At 41.6% G+C, this 26,771-nt stretch overlaps 1 protein-coding gene across 3 annotated transcripts in view; it reads right to left on the bottom strand.

Annotated features, from left to right (window-relative positions):
- The window catches only part of Nkain3 (sodium/potassium transporting ATPase interacting 3), a 649,463-nt gene that overhangs the window by 46,939 nt on the left and 575,753 nt on the right, over positions 1–26,771 (bottom strand). For all 3 annotated transcript variants that reach the window (XM_052715048.1, XM_052715049.1, XM_052715050.1), the window contains exon 5: positions 5,601–5,661. In XM_052715048.1, coding sequence (XP_052571008.1) covers positions 5,601–5,661 — 61 coding nt within the window. The remainder of the gene's footprint in view (positions 1–5,600; positions 5,662–26,771) is intronic.

Below are 26,771 nucleotides of genomic sequence, written 5' to 3'. Positions count from 1 at the left end.
GAAAAGAATAGTTCAAGAAGCAACAGGCCTTTATGTATTGGAAGCATAGAGATAAAAGCCACAAAACACACAGGATGGAGTAAATCTTCCTTTTCTGTGTCAGGGAGGTCATAGTTACAGATAGACAGATGGTTCTGAATGCAGAGAGAGCTCAGGCATTTGAGGGGTGGGAGTCCATGGGTTTCAACTCTTTGTGACAATATTTCCATGATAGTCTTTGTGTAGGTATCATAGATGCACATGTGTGCAAGCAGGTGTGCACACCTGTGCACACATGTGCAGAGGCCAGAGAAGGATGTTATGTCCTGCTCCCTCTGTCTTATTCCCCTCAGACAGGGATTCTCAATGAATGTGAAGTTAGACTGGAGCCAGAAAGGTCCAGTGCTTCTACTGTCTGCATGCACTGCCCCTAGTCCCTGCTGCCACCACCCAGTGGTGGAGTTACAGGCACACACGTAACCACTCCTGGCTTTACTAGCTGTTTACATGGGCAGTGGGGTCTGAACTTAGACCTTTATGCTTGCTGACAAATCATTTTTACCTGGGGATCCATCTCTCTATTCCTCTGTGAGAGTCTTGATGATAAAGGCACTTGAAAGAAGAGAAGAGACCATGAATCGCATGTTCACTTGGAGTTTCAGTCAATTATCCCTGAGCAGGGGTTGGGGACTCTAATATCTCTGAAATGTAGGCTTCTCTAAGGTACCAGTAACTCAAAATGTTAATTGATATGAGAGCTGGTGAAGATGCTGACTAGAAACAGGTGAAAGGATGGTGTGGCAGGTGGCTGGCTCTCATGGACACTGTGAGGCTTCATCAAGGCAGGTCCTAGGCATCACCAAGGACCAACACAGAGAACAGAGGGCTCAGTATACCAACAGTGCAACTGGCTAACCTGGACCAGTGCATTACTCATCAGAGTGGGGGTGGGGTCAGGATTAAGTTGTTTGAATTCAAATTTAAAATAGAATTACAGAAACACTGGCAGAGTGTCACTTGCTCCTGCTAAACTTTACCACTACTGACCTTACAGTGTATTTCTTCTTGTCATGAATTCCAGGTGCCACAGGGTGTGGACAGTCTGTCATTTGTTCCCCACTCTCCTGTGATCCCATCTGGACTGCAAGTCCCTCATCTTCCATTCTATACCATCTGGACAGCAGAATCTTCTTTCTTCCCCATTAACTTAAGAATGCTCTGCACAGCTTGACACTGCTGCTGAGCAGGAGCTCCAAGGATGAAGCTTTTAAGAACTGTCACTCATGCTGTGGTGGGCTTTTCCGTGCTGCAGCCTTTGAGTTATCTTCTTCTATATATCTTCTATAGCTCCTTTAGGTAACTCTTCACCCATTCCCTGGTGAGGAACTCCAGTATCCAATAGACTCATGGTTTCATCAAGCTATACAGGAGTGGAACCACACTTTTGGTCTTCCATCACTACTATATGTGTAGCAAATAGACATTTGCTCACATTTAACCAGAAAATGTCACACAGCTGGATATTCTATAGAATGCCCACTGTGTTAGGAAATGAGGTTGCTTTGGCAAATACCGTGACCTTAGAAAATTACAGTTGTGTTAAATGTTTCCAAATAAAACACATAATGTGCCAGGAAAGCATTGAACAATCTATCACAGGTCCCTTGAGGTAGCCTGGAAGAGGGAGAAGAAAGTGTTCAACTTCGGGAAAAGATAATTAAGCTTGGGTAGGAAGAAACATGCCAGTGGATAGACAGAGGGAGGAAGCCTTCAAGGTGTGAGCAGACACTTGGGGAAGAACGAAGAGAACAGAATTCAAACTGTACACAGTCCTTGCTCAGGTTGAGTTAAGGAAGTCTGCTGTGAGTTGGACAGCAGCTGGGGCTCAGCTTCCCTGGGATCTTAGCCTTTACTTTGGAAATGGTTTGAATGAAAGGTTTCTCTATCTTGACCCTGTGGAGGGTCTTGCTTGGTCTGTGGGTTTTGGTGCTTGGGTGCCTATGATAGTATTATAGAGAAAAAAATTGTTTCATGACATATCCAGGAAGTGGTGTCCTCTCTCTACCTTTGCATGGTTGCTCAGGTCCTTCTTGGGCTGCCTGACCTTCCCATAGGTGGAATGACTGAGGTTACCAACTGCAGATCCCTGATGCTTGGTGATTGCTCAAATCTGTGTGCCAGGTACAATTTGGAAGCCAAGAGGAAAAGCAAGACTAGAATAGATTCCTCAGAAAAACCTATTAGTATTGATATACAGTAGTGGGTACTTTTCAGCATAGTTTGCCTTATCTCCACACTTCCTTGAAACAAAACCTTCCCTTTTGGTAGGTCTGACAAGATAATAACAAGCTGGCAGTTCACTTTGGCCGAACACTCACAGAGGAGACTTCAGCAGGGTTTTATGATTACAGATCCCAAACATGCCAGTTTCACTGGAGTATTCATTAAGATTGATAGGCAAATAAAAAAAGAAGAAAGGAAAAATAGAAGGGAAACACATATGATGACTTTTTCATGAGGACGAAGGATGAAAGTCATGGACCCCACCCAGTGCTCTGTCAGCTTTTATCTCTTTGTCTTTGACCTGAGATCACAATTTTTATAAGAAACAGTAAGTAAAGCGGCTGAGAGGTAACTGGGAAGGTGAGTGGTTTGAAATGAATGTTTCCCTAAACACTTATTATCCTTTAGAAACGTCCATCTGAAATAGTAGCTCCACAGACTCTGAAAGCTGTCCAGAGGATAGCAGTGGAACTGTTACTAATTCTGAACGTGCAGGCAGTTTTCAGTCTGAGAACAAGGTTTAACTCTGTATTTTGAATAATGCAGACATTTCATTATCAGAAAGGAATCAAGATAAATGATGGAGTATTGGCCAAAATATCATGGCATTAGGGTAATTTTGAAGTTACGTTTCAGAATGAGCTTTCCAGAGGACTGCTTAGATACATTGTAAAGTATTAGTATAAAAAAAAACATTAGTAAATGTTTCCTTATTTAGTGTTTACACTTTTGAAAAACAATTGGAAGAAGATGTGCTTCTCTTTGCCTGTGGGTTGGTAACGTCATATCCCAAGAGCCTTACACTATTGCACCCAGAATTCAACAAAGCGTTGGCAGCAGTTGTGATATTCTGAGATCATGGAAATTGGCAGTAGACATTGCTTTTTACTCGAATTTGCTTCTGAAGACGCTGGGACAATTTAATTACACCTGTTCCTTTGATTCTTCTTTCAGTAAAAATGTAAAATGTCTGTCTTGAGGACTTCCAGACTAAAAGGTTTGCAATGTCTTTTCTCTGTCATCCTTCCTCCAGCCGACTGTCATGTTATGTTGGGCAGAAGGACTGTTTTGAGCACCCGGGACTCTTTTTGACTCTAAGTATCATTGGAATTGATGGCAAGAAAACAACAGCATCCAGATGTTACTGAGTAGCTTTATGTATGGCCCTAATAACAAGTGCTAAAATTAAACCATTAATAGACAAGGTTGTGAAGAGCTGCTTCCATCTGAGTGTGATAGCATTGTCTTAGCTGATTCAGGGATTTCTATAGAGAAGCTTCACTTAATTAAATATACCAAAGTCAATAGGACCACAGTATCTGCCAAGAGTTATATAGCCCCTGTCCTCTGACATTCTGGTACTAAAGCAGTGGTTCTCAACCTTCCTAATGCTGAAGCCCTTTAATATAGTTTCTTACGGTGTGATGACCCCCCTCAACCATAACATTGATTTTTGTTGTTACTTCATAACTGTAATTTGCTAATTTTATGAGTTGTGGTGTAAATATCTGATATGCAACCCTTGTGAAAAGGTCTTTCACCTTCAAGAGCCTCATGACCCACAGGTTGAGAACCACTGTTCTAAAGAAAGACTGGGAAAGGTTCCAAAAAATCTTTATCTAGTCTAGGTGAGACTTTTATTTTGTATGTCATTGTGTGTTTCCTACTTTCACTTAAAAATCACAAGCCTTGATGAGATGATTTTCTACATTCATTGTGTTAGACAAGAGACTGGAGTGTCTTTTCTCCTGCAACAAGGCAGGACGGACTATTGGCATCTTTTGAGAGTCTCCCAACAGTTCAATGAGGAGAAGGAAAAAAAAAAGCCCCTTTTAGCCGGGCGGTGGTGGCGCACGCCTTTAATCCCAGCACTCGGGAGGCAGAGCTAGGCGGATCTCTGTGAGTTCGAGGTCAGCCTGGGCTACCAAGTGAGTTCCAGGAGAGGCGCAAAGCTACACAGAGAAACCCTGTCTCGAAAAAACCAAAAAAAAAAAAGCCCCTTTTGTGGGAAGTACTTCATAAGATATTCAGCACAGCAATTGAAGTATTTATTTAACCCAAATCTTAGCTTCTTTGAAGTCTCAGTGGAGATGATATTCATGTTCAACAATTGTTCCTGGCCACGTGGACTTTTTAAAAAAATTTTTTTAATTTTTTTGGTAGGGGCCTGAATCATGATGCTGATCTTTTGTACTTAGCTTTGTTAATTTGTAGAACCAATCAGCTTCTGAAGACATTATCCCCCAAGTTCCCCTCCAAGTGTGACAGGATGTTACATTAGCTGCATATTTGAAACTGCCAGGAATTCTTTTCCATTTAATATTAAAAGCCAAATATCCCCAAGTAGGCACAAAACATGCCGCTAGTGTTGGCCTGTTTTTTTTTTTTTTTTTTTTTTTTTTTTTTTTTTTTTTTAATCACTGACACCTTTAACCTCAAGGCCCAGTATTTTCTATCATTTGTTGGGGTAACTGAGATGAGATCACATTGTCATGGATTTTGGTTCAGGCATTACTCCTGCATCTGTTTAGTGGGGACCATTCACCTTGGTATTGTATTCTGGAAAGGCCATTACAAAGGTTAGCTGTACATCCCCATTTTGTTAAGTGCTCTATTGTAAGCAATTTGGACAAGTGTGGAAATGAGTAGATGTGATTTTCTAAAGTAATTCAGCTGTGAAAACTGGTTAACATTTGCTATTGTCTTACATGAGCACACCAGACAGCTGTGTGGAAAGTGCCTTATATATTTGCAGGTGTTCAATAAATGGCATTTATTGACCTCTGCTGGTATGCCTCTAAGACAGAATCTCAAGTCATGATATACCTTTTATTTGATACTAAACTATGATTTAGTTTCTGAGCATTTCATGAGTGATTTTAGTAGCTCTTCATTTTTTTTAATCACACAAAAGGGTGTAATGTTGTTGTTTTACAAATTCATATAGTTCAAGCACATATGGATCTCATAATGCATTATATTACTATCATTGTTGTTGGTTAAATTTCAATTTTTCAAGCAGTATACTCCCAATTGGTGATGACTAGAATATCCTTAGCTAGGTAGCATTGCCTAGTTCTGAGGGAGACTTCACTCTGATATGGCTGACTGCACTCTCCAGGCTTCTGAGGCTCCCTCATACTCCTGAGCAGATTGGAGTGAGGAATGGGGGGGGTGAGGTCCCCTGTTTACTGTTTCTAGCTTGTGTGACTGTGTTGCTTCTATTATAACTTTACTCTGCTGATTTCAATCATTTCAGATTTGAAATATGGAAGACTTCCTGGCCTTGTGATCAGTGTCTTACTCAGAGGGAACTCGGGGAGGGATTAAGTACTTACAGGTGTCTTCTTCTTCCATGGAAATGCTGATCACGTAACAGGCGTACACAAAACCAAGCAGCTGGAAAAACAAACGTGTGTTCTTAGAGTCTGTATCAATGTATCAATAACGTCTAAGAATTTGTAATAGAATAAAATTTTACATCTAAACAATAGGTGCTGCTGAACACTTCTTCATTTGTCAGTAACCTAAATAGTTTTCTAAAAAGTAGAGATAAATGAGAAATGAAAACAATTTCTGGATACTTAGACTTTAATTTGGGATATAGAAACCATCATAAATTATTCCTAATATATAGTTTATTTTTTCATATTTATAGAGCAATTTGTGCTATATTCATTATTCCTACAACCGTTTTAATGTTTAACAGGCAGAAAAGGACTCAAACGTATTGCACATAAATTAAACAGCAATCATCTACTTAATAATTTAAAATGCTGTGAGAATGTACATGTACATTCTATTGAGTACCAAATTGTTTTGTTAATTACATAATAAGAAAATACATTAACTTGCTGGTGATTAGTCAGTGGTGAAATGTAGTAGCAGGAAAGAAAATGTATACTTTGAGTGTCTCAGAGAACAAACATAGCACAGAGCAGCCTTTGCCGCTGCTTCTCTGTGTTTCTTTTTCTGTGCTTCCCTGAAGGATGATTTCTCTTCTACACAGTCAGGGACACAACAGTTCTCAGAGGTCAAAACTGTCAATTAATCTCAGCTAATCTAAAATTACTCGGGTTCTTTAATAGGGTGGAAAAGAGCTGCCTCCCTAGCCCTGGAAGTCGGTCATTTTGCCCTTTTCTGTGTGGTCAAAGCTCGTTAGTTTCCTCCCCCTATCCTCATTATAAGATACTGAAAAGGAAACATTCTGGTAGCCCCAGTGTCAAAGACTTCCTCCTGCAAGGAATACCTGTGGAATATGCAGCTGCCCGCGGTGATTTCTAACCCAGGCTTATTGCCCTGCCCCAGACAACAGAGATGAAGGAAGGTCAAGAAGTCCTGAGAGGGTGAGTGAGAAGGTAGGGAGCAAGGCCTGTGAGTGCGTACAGAGGGGCTTCCTACAGGGGAAGGTGGTTAGGAAAAGGATGCTGGAACTCCGCGTACACAAGGTGAGTATGCCTGATAAACAGTCAGCCAGCAAGTGGGACACATGGCTGATCTGAGAAACTCTGAAGGGGGAGTGGAGTGAGGTTCTGAGACGCCCACAAAAATCACTGTTTGGGGGAAACACCAGCCTGCGAAACTGTCTTATTCCCAGAGTGTCCTCTGCCAGTTTACGTGTGAGCCAGTTGTGTTCAATCCTTACTCCCTGTATCTTCTGTCTCTACTCCTTCATCCCCTGAACAACCAAGTAAGGAGGAGTTGAGACTAAAGAGCTAAGCTGTATGGCCCCTTCTTACTGAAGACTTGGGTACTGAGATGGGGCTCAAGTTGAGGAGCTGAGGGTTCGCATGAACCTGGCTGAGATAATTTAATATCTACAAGGGAATCCAAAGAAGCTGCAAATTCCGCTTGAAACAGGACCCAAAAGGTGAGATGAAATGGAGTCTTAGAATGGGCCTGAAGTGACAGTGGAAGAATGAACAGAACTGCTTTTTAGTTGGCTTCTACCCAATCCAGATTGTACAGGACTTCAGCTATATACAGAAAAACCAAGTGACCTATGACCACCACCACAACAGTGCTGAAGAGTCCTCTCATGCTCTTCCACACAGTCTCCAAGTCACAGTGACACTCCCGTGACCCAACTGAAGACCAAGTCACTCATGCTTACATAAATATGTACCATTTGAATGTATTATAATGTACAGTATTCTATCATTAAGTAATTTTAGTATAATTAATATAGGAATATTAATGTTTTTTTCTGTGTATTTAGCCCTATCTCTATATTTTGATTCCTAAGACAGAATTATTATAGTAACATAACACTTTTTTTTTGTTGTTGTTGTTCTTATTTTTCTAACTGTTGACTTGGCTTTTAGAATGTTTGCTTCATTTCATTCAAAGTCATGCCTCATAGTTGTCTTGAAATATTTAATAATATAAAAATATATAATTATTATGAGTTAGTTAAAAATAATCAAAAATAAGCTGTAGTATCTCTTATTCTACCTCAGTAATAACTAACAATACTCGTCTTGCCATGTTGTTGTTAGTAGAGGCTATTTGCTACTAGAAAGTATGAATTCGTAAAATAAAAGACCTTCTCTTGTAGCAATTTTACTTCATCTGATACATTTTTAGTTTGTATTAGTCATAGTTATGTGAATTATATGCAGTTTGTTTGCCTATTTAGGATTTTGACATTATTAGTAATTTGGTTTTTTTTTTAAAGATTTATTTTTTATTTATGTATATGTGTGTGTGTGTGTACCTGCATGAGAGTATGTGCACCACATATGTGCAGGTCCCTGTGTGGGCCAGAAGGGGGCACTGAATCCCCTATAACTGGAGGTATAGATGGTTGTGAGCCACCATGTGGATACTGGGAACTGAACCTGGGTCCTCTGCAAGAGCAGTAAGTTCTCTTAATCATTTGACCATCTCTCCAGGCCTTATTCTTATGATTTTGCATGGCATTTTATGGTCTAAAATGTTTGTTAAATGCATTGGGATTTATTTTTTGATTTCAGAAAATAAAGGTGGCTTTGCAACACTGGAAGAATTTTTTTTTGCTAAATTATATGCTGGGAGGCATCTGCCAATGGACAGGTACCTAGCTCTTGTTGGTCTCACTGTTTGGGGAGTGCACATTTTGTACCTACATATATACTATGCTTAAATCAGAAACCCTCTTATGCTTGTTTTATGTTGCTGGTGTAACAACTGACACAAAGAACAGAAAGTTGCTTTCTTTGCTGAAGCCTGGAATAGGCTTCATTGAGCTAATATCACACATCAGAAGGGCTCTAGTCCCTCTAGATGGTCTTACAAAATCTATTTCCTTGCTTTTATAGTTTCCATAAAATTTCTATCTTCCTTGACTGGTGTCACCACCTCTCTGTCTTCAATGCCAGCCACTCCAGGGCAGATTTCTTCTCATGTTACTATCACTCTTATCTTCCCTACTACTCTGCCTCCTTGTCTTGCTTTTCCTGGTGTGAGTCATTGTGTTGAACCGACTTAGACAATCTCCACATTGTTAAGCCCGTCTGATTATCACACCTACTTTCATCTATAAACTCAAATTATTTCCCTTCATGTTGAGTAGTTATTTCATCCCAAGTTTTATGGATTGGCATGTGGAAATCTTCTGAGGACATTTATTCTACATCTGTGAACTCGTGTTTTAAGCCATGGGCAGGCTTGCCATAGAACTTCATGCAGCTCTAGGAGATGGTGTGAGAGAGTAACTTTCTGAGGCCGGTGTCCGAGCTGGAATCACGGTATTGGATGATTTGAACAGAGAAGTTGTGTCTTCCTCCGTTCCTCTCAGCAACCCCCATTGTGTAATACTGAGATGAAAGCAACCGCAAGTCATTGCACATTTTTACATCTGGCTTTATATCTTTCAGCTTTACTAAAATATGTGTCCTAAGGGCAGAACCTAATTGTTTTAAATACCACTTATTTCAAGTGGTTTTACTGACCACTTCAAATTGGGGAGTATCGTCTTGCATTTTCAGACAGCATGGCTTTTATTTTGTATTGTGCTTGACAGAGACCACACATATACCAAGAGAATGATGCATGTTCACTCTTAACAAGAAATATAATTCACAGATGTGTGTGTAACCAGTTTCACTTTAAATCCGCAGATTGTTACAGAAGAAGCAATGATGTGACTTGAAATTGTTAAACTTAGAATGTAATTTGTAAATGTGCTGAACCCCGCATGAATGCCAGTTAGCTTCAGTGCTACATGGCTGCCACAGGTAATCTGGTCACACTGTGGCTCCTTTTATCTCCCTCTCTGCATCCCCCAAGGCATTGCTGGAGCCTCAGTGCCACATTTCACCTGATGTATGGAGCTGGTGAAGCCACCACTGGGAAACTCCAAGTCATATATTATTAGAAGATAGCTTTTCTTAGGTTAAAGATAAAAGTAAATAAGAAAAATGATGTAGCATGTTATCCTCATGCTGCAAATGTGATCTGTGCATCCTTCAGATACAGGCATTCTGGGTCTGGCATGGGTTTATCTTGTGTATCTGTTTGGCCTGTGTGGTTGTGTAAATAAGAATGGCTTCCATAGGTTCATATATTTGAATGCTTAGTCACCAGGGAGCGGAACAGAATTGAAGAGACTAGCAATAGAAGAGTAATTCAGACAACCTGCTTTGGCAACTAACTTTGAAGAGGTTATTTTTGCTTGAAAAATACTTTAATGGGTTCAGGGGACCTGAGTTCACCAACATACACATTAGTGGATTAGATTTCTTTGGAACCATAAGGGCTAGACCAAGCTGTAGCTAAACTAGCTGCAGGTTTCTTCCTATGGTGACTAAGATGACTGACACCCTGGGTCTGCTTCAGCAGTGTGGAGGAGGATGGACCCTGCTGGGACAGAAACCCACCAGGATCACTTGTGCTGTTTAATGACACACAGACAGAAATTCAGACAAGCATTTCTAATTTTATTCTAGAGGTTGCTATGTTGTAGGATAATTTTATATTTTAATTTTCTTATTAAACTAAGGCCAGTTAATTCTCACACAGTCGTCATTTCTCATCCAGATAAGTGACAGGAAGACAATGATGCGCGGGCATGTTTGGATGAGTGCACTAGGGGCACTCAGAGGCCTTTCATGGTACTCAGTACTATGGTGCGTATGAGTTTCTATTGTTGTAACGAACTGCACTTCTTAAGGAAAAGGGGTAACACCTTTATTTACACCTAAGTGTTGACTTATGGTATGGTGGATTATTATTATTATCTTCCTTTTTGATGCCTTTTGAGCAGGATGTCTGAAGTATATATTCACATTTTGCTAGTCTTTTTGACAGATAGCATATATTTTGGTGTTTTCTAATATTGCTCAATCCATTTGGCACAGCTGGATCCATCAACATTTATTGGTAAGTCCATCAGCATTTACTGGTTGGTCTATTGGCATTTACTGGAAGAAAGGCCAGAGGATTGATGAGAAGGCCCCTTAGGAGCAAACAGTCTTGCTGAAACACTGCTCTCACATATCAATATGTGGAGTTAATTTGATGGAATTGAGCCTGGAGACTCAACAGGAGACCACTTTGCCTTGAGCACCCCCACCCCACCCCCACTCCCTGACAGAGCAACAGAGCAATCTTGACACTCTGGTTTTCTTTCCATCTGCTAGAATAGGTCTGGAAAGTTTTAGGTGCTCATTGGTAAATCATTTTGATATACATTTATATACTTAAAGATACAAACATAAGTGTCCTCCAAGGGACTTTTATACCATAAAATAAAATTTTACTTTTTGCAGGAAACTTCTGTATGGTTCTAGTTCAAGCCTTCTTCTAGCCTCAAAAAATATATGTTGACCAGATGGCTAACATTAAAGATTAGATGTGAGGTTTATTGCCTTCATTTCCTCATCCAAGTAAGTAAAACTGAAATTGAATAAACACTTAGGGGATGGATGGATAGCCTATGGCAGTAAACAAGTCAGAAGGAACATGGAAGTTCATTATACATGGACTTCTGTGAAGGAAAAACAGCAAGCTTTGGGCTAATATTTTCAGATTAAATTCAATGTAACTTGTATTTCTCCCCTATGGTTTAAGGCTATGGGTTCTGAAAAAGTATTAAGTTAGCTGTATTTCATGAAAATATATACTGTGTACGTGTTGGTCAAATGTATTTTTTTCTTTTTCAAATATTATGTCTTTTGTTTGACAGAGAATATTGTCAGATATTTAATCATAGTGACAGTACACTCCTTATCTAGCGAAAAATGTTCTTGCTGATGAAATGTGGGAATGCACAGTCCTAAAAGAAAGGAACAATATGTACCAACAGAGTGTTCATCGGATCCAATTGTTCACTAATGGACCTTAATATAGTCTTGATAGATGACATAAAAGGAATTTTGGCCAGGAAATTGAAATATACATTTCCATTAGTTAGGAACAATAAGATGAAGATTTACCATGCTAAAAACATTAGCTCACTCTCCAGGCCCACAAACAGAATTTGCCAGTCATAATCTCAATATTATTACAAGTGAATTAATTAAAATATTTCCTTTTACTTTTTGCTTTATTGATGGGTGTATTAATAAAATATTTATTCCAGGAATTACTCTTGCTATTGTGATTAACCAAACAGCTGTTCAATTAATAATGTTATGCTCATGAGAGCCTGTCTAGACACCCTGTTAATCACCAAATTGTACATGCCTGGCTTGTGTGCTTCTCGGTTTCCCAGAATATGAGTTGAAATAGTGTCTGTGGCTCTCTGCTGATCTACAAGAAATGAAATGAAATTCATTCTTGCCAAGAGAAGAAAACTCACAAAATAAGTAATTACCAAGATGAATATCTTCAGTATTTCGGCCCTGTTTTTGAATATTTGAGACAAGCTAGCCTCAGATCCATGGCCAGCCTTAGCTGCAGTCCCTGAGTGCTGAAATTACAGGTTAGAAACTATTTTACCTGGCAGAGATTTTGCCCTTGCTGTGCTGATGATTGAACCCAGAGCCTCATGAATGTTCCTCGAGTGCTGTGGCATTGAGCGCCAGTTCCAGACTATGGTGTGATTTTAATAAAGTTTTGAAGGAGGCAGTCCTTTTAAAAGCAGCATTTTGTCTTTTTCCTTAAAACTATCCATTATCATATAGAATTTAAAATTATCTTCTCTGTATTGTAAATTCTGACAGGATAAAATCACCCTTTTCACTATGTTTAATGAAGACAAAGGACTGAAGAGTTGGTTTTAACAGCACTCTTTGTGTAAGAGGTTAATTCCTTTCCACCATTGGGAACTGACCAGAGGTTTGGTTTGATTTGACCTATAGGCTTTGTGTTAGGACTGGCAGGATTCAGTTTCACACACAGAGACGACATCAGGATGACAGGGAAACAACTGGATGTTGGTAAGGATAAGGGACAAGGTTACCTCACCACTGAAGTTTGCTAGCTGCAAATGCAACTGAGAGAAATAGCTGAGGCGGAGGACAATTACATTTAGTGTAATTTAGATGAAGGACAGTGTAGATAATATTTAAAGTCATGTGACCGAATTAGATCACCAAGTGAGTGAAGCCAGGGAAGGATGCCATGGTGAGATGTTGAGCATTATGACATTTGAGCCTGGAAAACAGCAAAGCAGAAAGGTGTGAGGGGCACTAATGAGGACAGCCAGCAGCATCAGATCTTTCTTAGGTCTGGAGAAGGGGGGGCTGAATGTTGATAACTGCACTGGGTCCTGACATCCTAGATAGGGGTTATTTTTGTGGAGAATGGGACACCTATTTGCCTGGGGTCACGGTCATAGGAAATCAGATGTCAATAATTGTTTCAAAAAGTTGTGATGAAAAGACAAGTAGAAACAGGGATCAGAGCTGGAGAAAGTGTGACATCAATGAGCTTGCTCTTCCTTAGTCCCTTCGTCTCTCCTCCCTCCCCCCATCTCTTCCCCACTTCCTTGCCATCTGTGGTGATATAGAATGTTTGCAGGAGGATGGGAATTAACACTTCTAAAATCATGATATTCTGTTTTAGGTACTAAAGAACAAAGATTGGCTTGCCTGTCTAGTGTTCCTGCCCTGATGCCCTGCGGCCCCCCTCTGTAACCTTGCTTGCTCTGACTGTGTGTTTGTGCTCCATCTCCTGAACATGCCTTGCTCTTGGCCTTGGTCCTCCTTCACCCTGATCTCTCATCTCTTCTTGTGTAAACACTCTTGTCTTTTAATCCCACCTGGATATATTTGATTTCTCTGGTTGGCCCACTGCCAGTATAAACTGACCTGGTGCTTTGTTCCCACATCACACAGCATAAGTTCTGCTTTCTGTAACAGCTGTGTGCACTCGGCACCTTCCAGGGACCCAGGAAGGCAGAGACTGCCCCACAAGGAGCTCTAGCAGAGGTGTCTTGGCTTGCTTCTCTCAGGGAGAAGGTCTGTGTCTTTCTGTACTTTACTCCAGACTCAACCCCTCCACAGAGTCACTTTTAAAGGGATTGCACCATCTAGACATGTCTAGACCACTAGGCTCTAAAGAATTTTCTTTCCTTAGCTCCATTTTCTAGTACTCTGTACTTGCCTTGTAAGAAGCAGGTATTCGTCACAGTTTTTGAATGGGGTGAGGGAGGGGAGCCTGTAGATCTGAAAGAAAGTGGAGGAATCTCAGAATTCTGAAAGTGTCAGTGATGTTGAAGTTGCCATGTCACTTGGCCAATGTAAAAGACTCTTCCACTGGGTCACTGCCTTGATTCAGTAACTTGAGAGACTCTGACCCCGATTGCTGTGGAATGAGAACTGAGCTTTGATGGCTCTCCCTCAGCTTTAGGCTGGCTATCAGGTCTATCTTTCCTTTTTTTTTTTTTTTTTTTTTTCATTTCTTTTTTTTTTTTTTATTAATTTATTTTGCAATACAATTCAGTTCTACATATCAGCCACGGATTCCCTTGTTCTCCCCCCCTCCCGTCCCCCTCACCTTCCCCTCAACACCCCCCCCCCCCCCATTCCCATCTCCTCCAGGGCAAAGCCTTCCCCACAGACTGAGGTCAACCTGGTAGACTCAGTCCAGGTAGGTCTAGTCCCCTTTTAAGGAGTTTTCTATAAACAGCAACCAACAAACCAGCAGACAAAAATCTCAGGGACTATAGAACAGGCAGCAGGTGGACAATTTAATCTTACACTGCTTTGTGGACACATTTCTTTCTTTATTGTTCCCAGGACAGTCTTTCTGAGCCACTGCTACCCAATCTCCCCGCTTTCTCCCACGTGCCCAGCACAACAGAGGTCTGCTATCCCAGGGGCCTCAGGGGATGAAGTCTTGGGAGGGACTGGCTTGCTGTTGGTTTAGGTCACTGCATCTTTGTAATAACTAACCCACTTGTTTTTAATCAAACTGCTTATTCTGTTCTTTCCAGGATCCACAACAAGAATTACATCTGCTTATGGAGCCCCATTGAAGTCTGAAATTACCTATAGATATTTGGTTCCTTCCTAAGAGGCCCCTTGGCACCTGGACTCCCAATAAATCAATGAATATGGAAATCAGATGTCCCCTCTACGATGGTCATAAAAAGGCACAGAAGGGACAGCACTGAGTTCATCCAGGCTCTGAAGATTTATGCCCTTTACGTGTGTGGGGGAAGCACTCCCGGAGACAGCTTCCAAATGGCAAACAAACGATTTGTTGGCTTCCACCAAGTAAGAGCAGACTTTTAATGACATGCTTTTGTGGTGCAGACACTGCTTAGCAATATCACAAAGGACACAAGTGCTGCTTAAACTCATAGACAATTCATCCTCGGATTGTGCCCATTGGGTACAAGTTGTTGAGTTAAGTGTGGTGTCCTGTTTTCCCTTTCTAATGGTACCTATTAGTAGATAGTTGCATCTAGGGATTTTGAAAATAAATGTTTCCAGCAAGGAAAATTTCATCTATTCTCTACCTATTTTACATCCTAAGTATAACTAAAATAGACTTTAAAACTGTGGGTTTTGAGGTTAGGGAGTTGTTTTTGTAACCGTGTCAGATTGGATGGGTGATGTCTGAGCTTGAGTATTGATGAGTGTGGAGAAATCACCAAGGATGCTCTGAGCTCTGTTTCCTCATATCTTTTCTAGTAAAGGAGTTTGGCCTATCAAACTGGAATAAAATCTAGGTGAGGCTGGGCATGGTGGCACATGCCTTTAATCCTAGAACTGAGTAGACACAGCAGGCTGGTATCTGTTAGTTTAAGGCCAACCTGGTCTACACAGTGAGTTCCAGGCCAGTCAGGAATATACGGTAAGACCCTGCCTTGAAAGAAGAAGAAGACAAAGAAGAAGAAGAAGAAGAAGAAGAACAAGAACAAGAACAAGAAGAAGAACAAGAAGAAGAACAAGAAGATGAAGAGAAGAAGGAGGAGGAAAGGAAGTGGAGAGGAGGACGAGGAGGAGAGGAAGAGGAGAAGCAGCAGCAGCTGGATGAGGACAGGATGGCAGGACCCTCTGTGTCCATTCAGACAAACTGAAGGGCCCCCAGACTTGCTTGTTGGACCTTCTGTCCCCCTTTCCTGTCTTGAGCTGTTGACTTCACTCTCAGACTCCTGAAGGCCATTGTTCTTAAGTCTTGCTTTAGGGCTAGTTCTGGCTTATGGCTAGTTCTGGCTTATGGACCAGAGAGGGAACACTGGGACACCCTCAGGGCCTAAGGAGAGACATTCAATTTCAAAACTGAGGCCTAAACATTAATATCTTGTTCTCAGACTGCTTGGGGAAGAAGTGATACTCTGACTTGGGGCCCAAGATGGGGTCTTCTGTCTATTGTTTGCTACACAGGAGTTCTTCACATCCCACACCCTGCTAGTGAAGCAGGTGCACATTCCTAAAACCTACATGGCCTGAGAGGACAGTGCACTTCTTTCTAGTAATTCTTCAGTAGAACCATGTGTTATTCACCTACCCATACCTTAAAACACTCACTTTATACTTCATACTTTTAAAATGGTACCTAAACCTTTAAGAGCATTTTTCTTAAGCATTGAAAGTATAAAATTTAGGCAAAATGCATAAAATAGTAGCATTAGGATGTTGTGTCTGATGACCCAGAGTTCTTGCTCTGGACCCTTGGTTTTACTGTGTGTGCTCTCAACTCAGTGAGAACTACTATTCATATCTTAAATGGTGTGTTACCATCAGTAGGAATGCAAAATTTTCTTCTATTTCTGATGACACTTACATTCTCATTGTTGAAATTAAGAGCTTTGGGATGGTTTGGGAACAATACAAAATAATGTGGCCACATTTCCTTCAGATACTAGCACCTGTCTTGGTCCATCAGATTTATTATTATTGAAGCTAAACAGATGAAGTCTAACTTTGGCACAAGATTTATCTAGTTACCATGTCCAAAATGAAGTGAAGTCAACTCATAACTCACTTGACGTGCCAATCTTGACCTCCAGTCTAATTCCTTTGTTGCTTAGAGTCCTTAAATAATGTGTCCAGTAATCATGGAGTGGAGGCAGAGACATGGTTCCATAACTTCGGGAAAATGGGACAGGTGCCTCCACCAAAGAAGGAAGACATAAAAGCAATGCTCATTTGCTCTCAAAGCCAGGAGTGACCACCAGGCTGGACATGCCACCCTCCAGTTGCTGCTGTGGTGACGCTTTGTATGGACTCACACAGCAGTGTTGGTCAGTGATAAATGTCACAGGCTCTACAGGGGGTGGGTGTGTTTCTGTCATGCTTGAGCTGGCTCAGCATCCTTGATGGGGTCAGATTTGGTCTCTTTAGAGGACATTTTTGACCCAACTGGCAAACTCCCCTCAAAGAGAAGACCATTCCAAAAGGAGAGATTCTAGAATCAGTTTGGGACATGAAAATGTTACCATTCAAAAGAGAAGCTTGGGGATTTGATAACATAATTTTTGAGACTGGGTCCTCTTCTGTGTCCCAAACTAATCTTAAATTCATGATCGCCTTTCTCAACCTCCCAATATCTACTAAATAAAGTGTTTTAAAACTGTTTTTCAACTATCTTTTTCAGAACTAATATATTATTTTACTCCAGGAACCAGGGAAATAATCTAGACGAGTTCTGATTTTTGTTTAAAAATCTCCCATGGACATATAGTATATTTCATAAAAGCTCTAAAATGTTTTGTGTGGTTCTGAGTGACAAATACCTCTGTTTTGATTTCAGCCCTTATAAACACAAGAGCCAATCGTGGGGTTGAAAGCTGCCTTCTGGTTTCATTTCTGCCTTCTCTGTTAGATGGGAAGTGTTCAGCAAGCTTGGCAGAGGGCGTTAGGGTTGGCTCAATAGTAATCAGAGCCTGGCTTCCTGCTAGGACTTGAAAGGCAGAAACTGTGGGGGAAGAAACTTTGGAGCTGTTTTAACTCAGTGGGAAAGAATGGCGTTCGATGGGCTTTAATGACACGGCTTCTGAAAATGCCATCCAGGTTCCTACAGTGTAGAACCAGCTGCTAAAAGTACATAGTCCCTACTGATGAACTGACTCTCAGCTTTCCTTCATGGTGGGAGCTGAGCTGAGAAATTATTTGTTATTAGAGCTGTAGAGAAGACCTGAAGAGTGTATGTGCATGGCTGTTGTTTCTGGTAACAATCTGCTAGTACAGGGCAGGTAACATCCCTCTACTTATTGTGGTGCATATTTGCATTTCACTATGAAAGAAGTATTTTTTTAATATTCACCTGGTGGTAGGTATCTCCTAGCAATTTTTCTGTTTCTTGATGCTAAGTCTTTGGTTTGTTAGTTTGCTTTCTATTCCTGTGGCAAACACAATGACCAAAAGCAACTTGGAGAGGAAAGGGTGTATTTTATTGTACACTTGCACATTACAGTCTGTTATTGAGAGAAGTCAGGGTAGGGACTCAAGGCAGAAACTTGGAAGCAGGAGATGATACAGAGGCTGAAAGAATGCTCCTTATTGGCTTGCTCTACATGGCTTGCTCAGCCTGCTTTCTCATACGTCTTGGGACCACTTGCCTGGGGCGACACATCAGCAGTGGGCTGAGCCATTAATTAAGTCTTCAACTAAGAAAATGCCACAGCAGTTAGCCCACAGGACAATCTAATGGGGGAATTTTTTTCAGTTGGTGTTCTGTCTTCCCAGATGACTCTACCTTGTGTCAAACTGACAAAAAACTAACCAGCATACTAGAAAATTCAAATTTCACAGCACATTTGTGAGGTAAATATTCTTAGCTCTTTTTTTTTTCTTTTGCGAGAAAGCAGAGATCAGAGTAGCTGGCTTCATGCCCATAGCTAGTGAATGGCAGCGCAAACACAGGTATTTTCTTTTCCAAAGCTCTGTCTCCAACATGGTGCACAGTATGTCCACATTTTCCAGGCAGATCTGAGAGGATGAAGTGTGTATACTGGAGACTCCCCACCACTGAGGTACTGGTGGCTTATGTCGAATTTCGTGTAGCCTCTGATGTGTCTTCCTTCCTGTTTCCTGACCTCCATACAGAGCTCCACTTGGTGTTATTTCTGTGTGTGCTTCCTTTGAGCCTGTTCTCGAGTCATAAAGAGAACAGATGCACAAGGCTCGGGCCTTGCAAATGATCTTTTACTTCTCAGCTGTCGTTCCGGCCTTCATCTCCATTCTCAAACTCATGCTTGGCCTCCATGCGGGCCGTGGTCTGGCATTGTGGCCCATGCTCGGCAAGTCCTGTCTTTGGCTCAGCTCATGGTCTGCAGGGATTCTGTCAGACAGTGGCAAAGCCTGGCGTTCACCAGATTCTCTTAAGACCATCTTAGTGAATCAGTTTATCCTACTCATTTACAGACTCCCATTTCTTCAAACGAAGAGGAAATGTGACTAGATTGTTCCCACAAGCTTTCTGAATCCATGAAAACTCTAATTCAACACCCTCCTTGCCTGCTACACTGTGCATCTAGGACTACTAACGTGAGTGAACCTGCAGGCATGCTGAGCTGGACTTTGTTTTCACATCCATTCCTTCACTCATTGCTGTGTCTGAGGAGGGAAGTCCCTATTTAAAGATGGCTCTCATGTGACATCATCCTTACTTTGGACACGAGAAGACCTTTCCTTTGCTCCTTAGAGTTTTTCTCCAGTGTCTCCTTTGCACAGATTTTTTTTCCCCTCTGCTTGTGAAAAGGATCACTTCTCTCTTGTCTTACAAAATGTCACCTGATTCCATGTTGTCTTACAGCTGCTCCCCATACCCACGGAGGTCTGAAGCGAGCCCTGTCTTTCTTCTACTTGGTTGTCCTTCCGTGACTCACAGCAGTTTGCTTTCTGGCCCTACTTTTCTGCTGAGAGTGCTCTCTTAAAGGTTAATGGCCTACATTTTGTCAAATCAGATGCTTATTTTACCATCAAATTTACATAGTATTGATACCTTGCTCCAAGGAGATGGCAAGCCTTGGGGTTCACTACCTTTCCCTAGCACCATGGCTCTGTATTGCAGCCTGGCCTCAGAAGCAGTGCTTATACTGGGGTAGAAGGGACTTAAAGGCTGGTAGGTTCAAGCAAAAACAGTGCTAGCCAGTTTTCCATTAATGTAGTAAAATTCCTGGCACAAACAACTTCTAAGCAGAAAAATTTCATCTTGGTTTTTAGGCCCAGCTTGTGCTCCTTTGACCTTGTGGCTTCGGGGCCTGCTGTGTGGCAGAACTTCACGTTAGAACACATGGAATAATGTGCTCACCATGAGGCAGCTGGGAGACAACATAGACATTTCTATGTCTAGTGTCCTGACTTAACTTCTTTTCACTAGGCCCCACCTCTTAAAGGCTCCCTCCCCACAGAGCCCTACTGAGGCCAAGCTTTTAACGCAAGGGCCTCTGGTGGATTCAACTGTAGCAGCTAGTTCTTCTCCAGCACGGGCAGGATGGTGCCTTGTGAGATTCATATTGATTTTCTATTGAACACAACAGAACAATAAAGGCCAGCCCAGCCTTGGCTCTGGAGGGGCAGGACTGACTCTCAAGGGAAACTTGGGGAGGGTTTCAGAGTCAGCTCTGATCCTAACAGCAGAATGAACGTTTTCGCTCCCCAAACCATATGCTGAGATTCTTGTCTCCATTGCTGCAGTACACAGAAACGTTGGCTCTTCTGGTATTTCGGTCACAAAGATGAAATCATCATGATGAAAGGACAGGAAGGCGATGACTCTCTCCCTCTTCTGCCATATAAGGCTATATACAGAAGGCAACCATCTGCAAATCAATATAGCCCTCACCAGGAACTTGCATGCACCACCCCGACCTTGGATTCCAGCATGCAGAACTGTGACAAGTTTCTGCTGCCCATAAATCTCCTGTGTTTTGGTGCTCTGTTCTGGCTCATTGAAATACCACAGTTGTCCTGACTCAAGAAGACAAGGCAAACTAGGCCCTAGACTTCAGAATGCTTGGTTACAGACTGTGTGAGGTAGATGGGAATTGAGCATGCTTGTAATCCTAGCACTTAAGGCACAGGCAGTATACTTGCTCCAAATCTGAGGCCACCCTAGGCTGTATAGTCAGTTCAAGGGCAAACTGCACTATATAACAAGATGTTGCCTGAACAAAAGCAAAACAAAACGAGAAGTGTTTGAGTAAACTCATAGAAACTGGAAACAAAGATGGCATCCTAAGAAAATCTATGGGTTGGGTGGTAAGCAGCTGGAATTAGAAGCTACTTTCTGTCTGGTTTGGGAGATAGGAGGAGACAATCAAGAAGGAATTCCTACTGGAGAAGACCTGGATGTCTGTTGGCGCAATTAGAAACATATCAGAAAGTCTGCAGCACCGTGTTACCCTCCTCATGCTTATCACAGACACCAGCTTAGGACGTGGAATGACTTCAGACTTCAGCACTAGTCAGAAAGGGTACCCAATACACGCAATAAAGCTTGGCTGTGAGTAACCCAGGGTCTTCCAAGGACTCATGGTCTGTGCTGCTCCTCAAACTGAAGGGCTCACTTATGGCTTCTGGGATAATGTTAGGTAGGCTGCCAAATTCATCAGTATATTGGAGGTAGGGCCAAAATGAACTGAGAGCAAGGCCCAGACAGTTTTGGTGTAACTGGCTTACTGAGCAAACTGTCAGCCAAAGAATCAGAGATTGTCTAAAGCTGTCACTACACATACACACAGCAGGGTGGAACCCATCTCCTAGGAGAAATATCTTAGTTCATCCTTTCAGTTGGTCTATAATCATCCATCAGCATGTACCAAACTGGGAAATCAATGGAATGTATTGCATTCAAAGCCTAAATGTGACTATGTCTGACCTAGCTTCATAAGCTGTGGGTTACCATCTGTATTGGGCAGTGTGGATGATTGTGAGGCTCACAGGAATTTGGCAATGGTCAAAGATTCCTGACTGCAGAGCTATCAAACTATATTTGAAATCAAATGTACGATAAAGATGAGGTGCTGTTGGCCATGCTCACCTCTGTTGACTTTGCTGCAGTCTTGGTTCTGAATGCACTTTTGCACAATGTGGGCCATTGCACCATTCAAGGTCAACGAACCCTGCCCCAAACACCCAGGCTCAGATTTAAGACTGTAGTGTGTTATGAACTGCAGTGTTTTCACTGTGCACACACAGTTTTTTTTTTCTCTTAAGAAAACACAGGGTTTTAATTACAGAAAACTTAGACATTTAATTTTTTCCCATCTCTTTTTGAGCATGTAAGAATTAGATTAGTCTGTCTTTGGATTGTATTGAGTAAGAATGCTTGGCTTAAAAAGTGCTGCTTGGATTGCTGACTCAAATTGCTGACTGAAAAATTATGAAATGCATTTTGGCTAGAGATTAGGACACAATTTCAAATAAGTTCTGAAATGGCCATCAACACAGTTCTATCATTTTGTACTATGTATTTATACAAAATGGTGTTTTTGGCATTAATGATTATAAAATACTGATCAACTGAAAAATATTAAAGATGCTAAAATCCTCTAAGATTTAATAATTTACTTAGAAATAAACAAAACCACTCCATCCAGGGGAACAGGTAGGGTAACTGTAGCTCTTCACCTCTTTCTCCTCTTCTCCAAATCCAGTCCCCAGTCTCATCCCCATCTCTGTAGCAGAGCACGTGCTGTGGCTTTGTCTCCCTCCTTGCCCCAACCTCCAGTAGATCATACAGCTCTTGCCCCTCAACCTTCCTTTCCTGACTCATCACTTTATCCCAGTCTCCATTGGGAACTCACTGGGAACCCCTCAAACACTGAGGACAGAAAGCAGGTAGGTTAACTTCAGATCTTCAACTCACCTCACCTTCCTCTCCTCTAAGTTTAATCCCTCAATACTTCCACCCCCCAATTCTGTAGCAGACCACGTGCTGTGGCCTCCTCCTCCTCTCAGCCCTTATCTCCAGCAGATCAAGCAGATCTCCTGCTTAACCTTCCTACCTACTCATCCTGTTATCACAACCCTGAACTACAGATCCTGGGGATCCACCAGCCAAGCCTGCCAGAGAAGGAGTAGGCCAGTAACACAGGTAGGCTATCTTCATTTCCTTATTCTCCCTTTTGTCTTCAATATCTAATCCTCCTGTCTCATCCCCAGCTCTGCAGCAGACTTCCTGTCCTGGTCTCTCCTCACTCTCTGCCTCCAGGGGACTAAGCAGATCCTGATAGAACACTCTGATTTCCTCCCTCCTGTGAACCCCTATGCCCACTTCCTACTAGTCCATTCCTATTCCTAAGTATCAGCTCTCAGTACCTAGAAACACATTTTATCAGGAAACACCAGTGGCCACACCTATCAGTATCCCAGAAGAATTTTTTTTTACAAAGGCAATAGATAGACATCATACCCCCCTAAGAATCAGAGCAACAACAACAACAACAACAACAACAACAATAACAACAACAGAACAAAACAACCACCCAAAAAGACAAGACCATGATATCAACATCTAGAATTACAATTTTTCCAAACCCAAATGGCTAGGCCCCAGCAAAAAAACCTCAATCAGGACAGCACATGCTTCTCCAGAGTTTAGCAACCCTACCATAGCAGGGCCTGAATAGTCTATCATAGCTGAAGCACAAGCAATTTAAAGTATGATAGAGATCCGTAAAGATGAAATTAATAAATCCCTTAAAGAACTCTATGAAAAAAACAAACAGTGGAAGGAAATCATTCAAGACCTGAGAAGTGGAAGTAGAATGAATATTTAAAAAAAGTCCAAACTGAGGGAAGTTAAAAATTTAGGAACTCAAACAGGAACCCCAGAGGCAAGCTTCACCAATAGAATACAAGAGATGGAAAAGAAACCTCAGACATTGAAGACATGAGAGAAGAAATGGATACATTGGTCAAAGAAAGTGTTAAGTCTAAAATATTCCGGATATCATCCAGGAAATGTGGAACACTATGAAAGGACTAAGTCTAAGAATAATGGGAATAAAGGAAGAAGAAACATAGTTCAATGGCACAGAAAGTATTTTAACAAATTCATAGAAGAAAATTTCCCTAACTGTATAAAAGGAGTTGCCTATCAAAGTAGAAGAAGCATACAGAATACCAAATAGACTGGACCAGAAAAGAAATTCGGGAGCCTGGAGATAAACTACCACCAGCAGCTAACCTCGGCTGCCATCTGGGTCAAGATCCCACACTTCTAGTTCGTCATTCACCTCAATATCTACTCTATCTACAAGCTTCTGGAGCCTGTGGAGGAGACAGTGCTGCAGAACCAGATCTGGGAGCACATCATCACCACCCAAGAAAGATGAAAATCTTTAAGCATGGCTGTGATTGAAGATGGCAGTGGCTACTGGCACCTGATGTGGACCACTGAGCATCATTAAGGAGCCTGAGCGACCCATGGAGGCTCTGAGGGGAGACAAGGCAGCAAGGAGGAGTCTGCAGTATCCCTGAAACAACTAAAAAATGGTAAGTCTTATGGGAAGATGCTTTAAAAAACTTAACTCACACAATTGGAAGGAAAGATGGCAGAGGAGAACTTTGGGGGTGGGGTGGAGTGTGGTGAAACTACAGATTTGGGCAGCAAGGGTATAGGAGTAATATGGGAGCAGACAAAGAACATGGCATTATTGAATATGGCTGGGAGAAGGAGACTGATCATCTGCCTGGAACTCTCCTGTCCCTGGATGCCCTGCCTAGCCTGACTAGCTGCAAGATCACCCTGACTCCAGGCAACACCAGGATATCTGAGATGAGTTTCAGTATGGTCTAGTAGTTACAGTGCTTCAGAAAATAGAAACATTGAGCCAGACCAATGACTCATTGCTGTGAATATTTGCATGTAAAGCTGTTTGGGCAAAAAACAGACTGTGTGACACACTGCACTTTGAAATGCCACTTCCACTAACAAATATGGGATGCAGAGGTGGGAAAGATGGATGAACAGAGTGGTACTTTTGCAGTGAAAAGAGATGGAACTAGAGATTCGATGAAGGTGGTGACAGATGTGGGAGGGGGCCGTGGTGGACAGGGGAGCGTCTTGTTGCTGAGTAGAGCCAGCAGTTGCATGCAGCAGTCTGGAGCTCCTGCGGGTTCTGCCCTCAACCAGACTGTCCAGCCGCATGCCCTGGCTCTAAGCAATGGCAGGATCTCAGAGATGAAGAATGGCTCGTTTTCTGGATTGGGCCTCCTTGAAACCCCTTGTGAGCCATGCTGCCCCTGAAGGCCATGTTGGGATCTATGTTCCATGCCTCAGCTGGGGGAGTGCTGGTGTCTTTGGTCTGTGCTGCTACAGAGGGCCAGACTGGTGCCCTATGTTGAGGTCGGTAGTCTCTGCTGCCATAGAGGGCCATGTAGGTGTCATAATCCTGCTGTGGCCAGGGGCCATGGCAATGTCTGTGGCCCATGCTACCACCCAAAGTCATGTGGATGTACATGGTCTATGCTTCCACATGAATCCATGTTGATGTTCATGGTCCATGCTGCAGCCAAGGGCCTTGTTGGTGTCCATAGACCTTGTTTTCACTGGAGACCATGCTGAGGTTTGTGGTCCATGCTGATACCAGAGGCCATGTGGATATCTATAGTTCATGCTGTCACCAGAAAGCATGTGGAAGTCATGATCCATGCTATCAAAGACTATAAAGGGCAAGGAAGCTTCTTTTGCAGTGGTATTGATGACTGAAGACTCACAGTTGAGAATTAGAGTCATGGAAGGCTTCTGTGACAGCCTGTCTCCCTCCCCCCCCAAAAAAACCAGTCTGATTGGTCTAATAAAAAGCTGAACAGCCAATATCTAGGCCATAGGGGGATAGGCAGGGCTGGCGGGCAGAGAGAATAAGTAGGAGGAGGAATTTAGGCTTAAGAGAATGAGAGAGAAGAGAAAGAGGGGAAAAGAGAGGGGGGATGAATGGGACCAGCCAGCCAGGCAGCCAGCAGCCAGAAGACATGAACTAGGACATACAAAATGGAAAAAAAGATAAAAAAAAAAAACTCTTGAGACAAAATATACATGAAGAGAAATAGGTTAATTTAAGTTATAGAGCTAGTGGGACAAGAATAAGGCTGAGCATTTATAACTAATAATAAGTCTCCATGTCATGATTTGGGAGCTGGGACAAGCATAAGCCTGAACATTCATAACCAATAATAAGTCTCCATGTCATGATTTGGGAGCTGGTTGGTGGCCCTAAAGAAAGCCTGCTACACACAGGCTAGTCTCCATAACTTCCTGAATCCTAACTGGCCACCATGGATTAAGTGTATACATAAATAACAGCAGGAAAAAAAGAAATATTCCAAACTCATGGAAACAGAACTACTTACTACTAAGTGAAAACTGGGTCAATACATAAATTAAGAAAGAAATGATAGACTTTCTAAAATTGAGTGAAAAGGAATTTGTAATATACTCAAACTTATGAGACACATTGGGTCTAAATAAAAAATTGAAGAGATCTCACAATAGTAACTTAACAGCACATCTGAAAGTTTTAGAACAAAAAGAAGAAATGACACCCAAAAGGGGAAGACAGCAAAAATAATCAAACCCAGGAATGAAATAAATAGAATAGAAACAAACAAACAAATACAACAAAACAATACAAAGAATCAATAAAAAAAAGTTGGTTCTTTTGAGAAATCAGTAAGATTGACAAACACTTATCTAAAAACTAAAAAGTGGAGAGAGAATTTTAATAAAATTAGAAATGAAAAGGAGGACATAACAACATTGAAGGAATCCAGAGAATCATAAGGATATATTGTAAAAACCTATACTTCGCCAAATTGCAAAATCTAAACAAAATGGATTATTTTCTTCATAGATACCATTTACTGAAGTTAAATCAAGGTCAAATAAGCAATTTAAACAAACCTATAAGCCCCAGTGATATAGACACCATTTACCAAAGCCAAGGTTAGATAAGCGATTTAAACAAACCTATACCCCCTAATGATACAGATGCAGTCATCTAGTCTTGCAATCAAAAAACAAAAACAAACAAAAAGGGCAGATGGCTTTAGTGAAGAATCTACTAGACTTTCCAAGGAGAGTTAATGCCAATAAGCCTTAAATTATTCCATAAAATAGAAACAGAAGAAATACTGTCCATTTTGTTTTATGAGGCCACAGTTACCCTGATACCCAAATCACAT

This window comes from Peromyscus californicus, unplaced genomic scaffold (genome assembly GCF_007827085.1).
Source record: "Peromyscus californicus insignis strain IS unplaced genomic scaffold, ASM782708v3 Scaffold_5__1_contigs__length_169319896, whole genome shotgun sequence".
Taxonomy (NCBI): Eukaryota; Metazoa; Chordata; class Mammalia; order Rodentia; family Cricetidae; genus Peromyscus; species Peromyscus californicus.
This window is presented reverse-complemented; position numbering and strand designations above follow the sequence as displayed.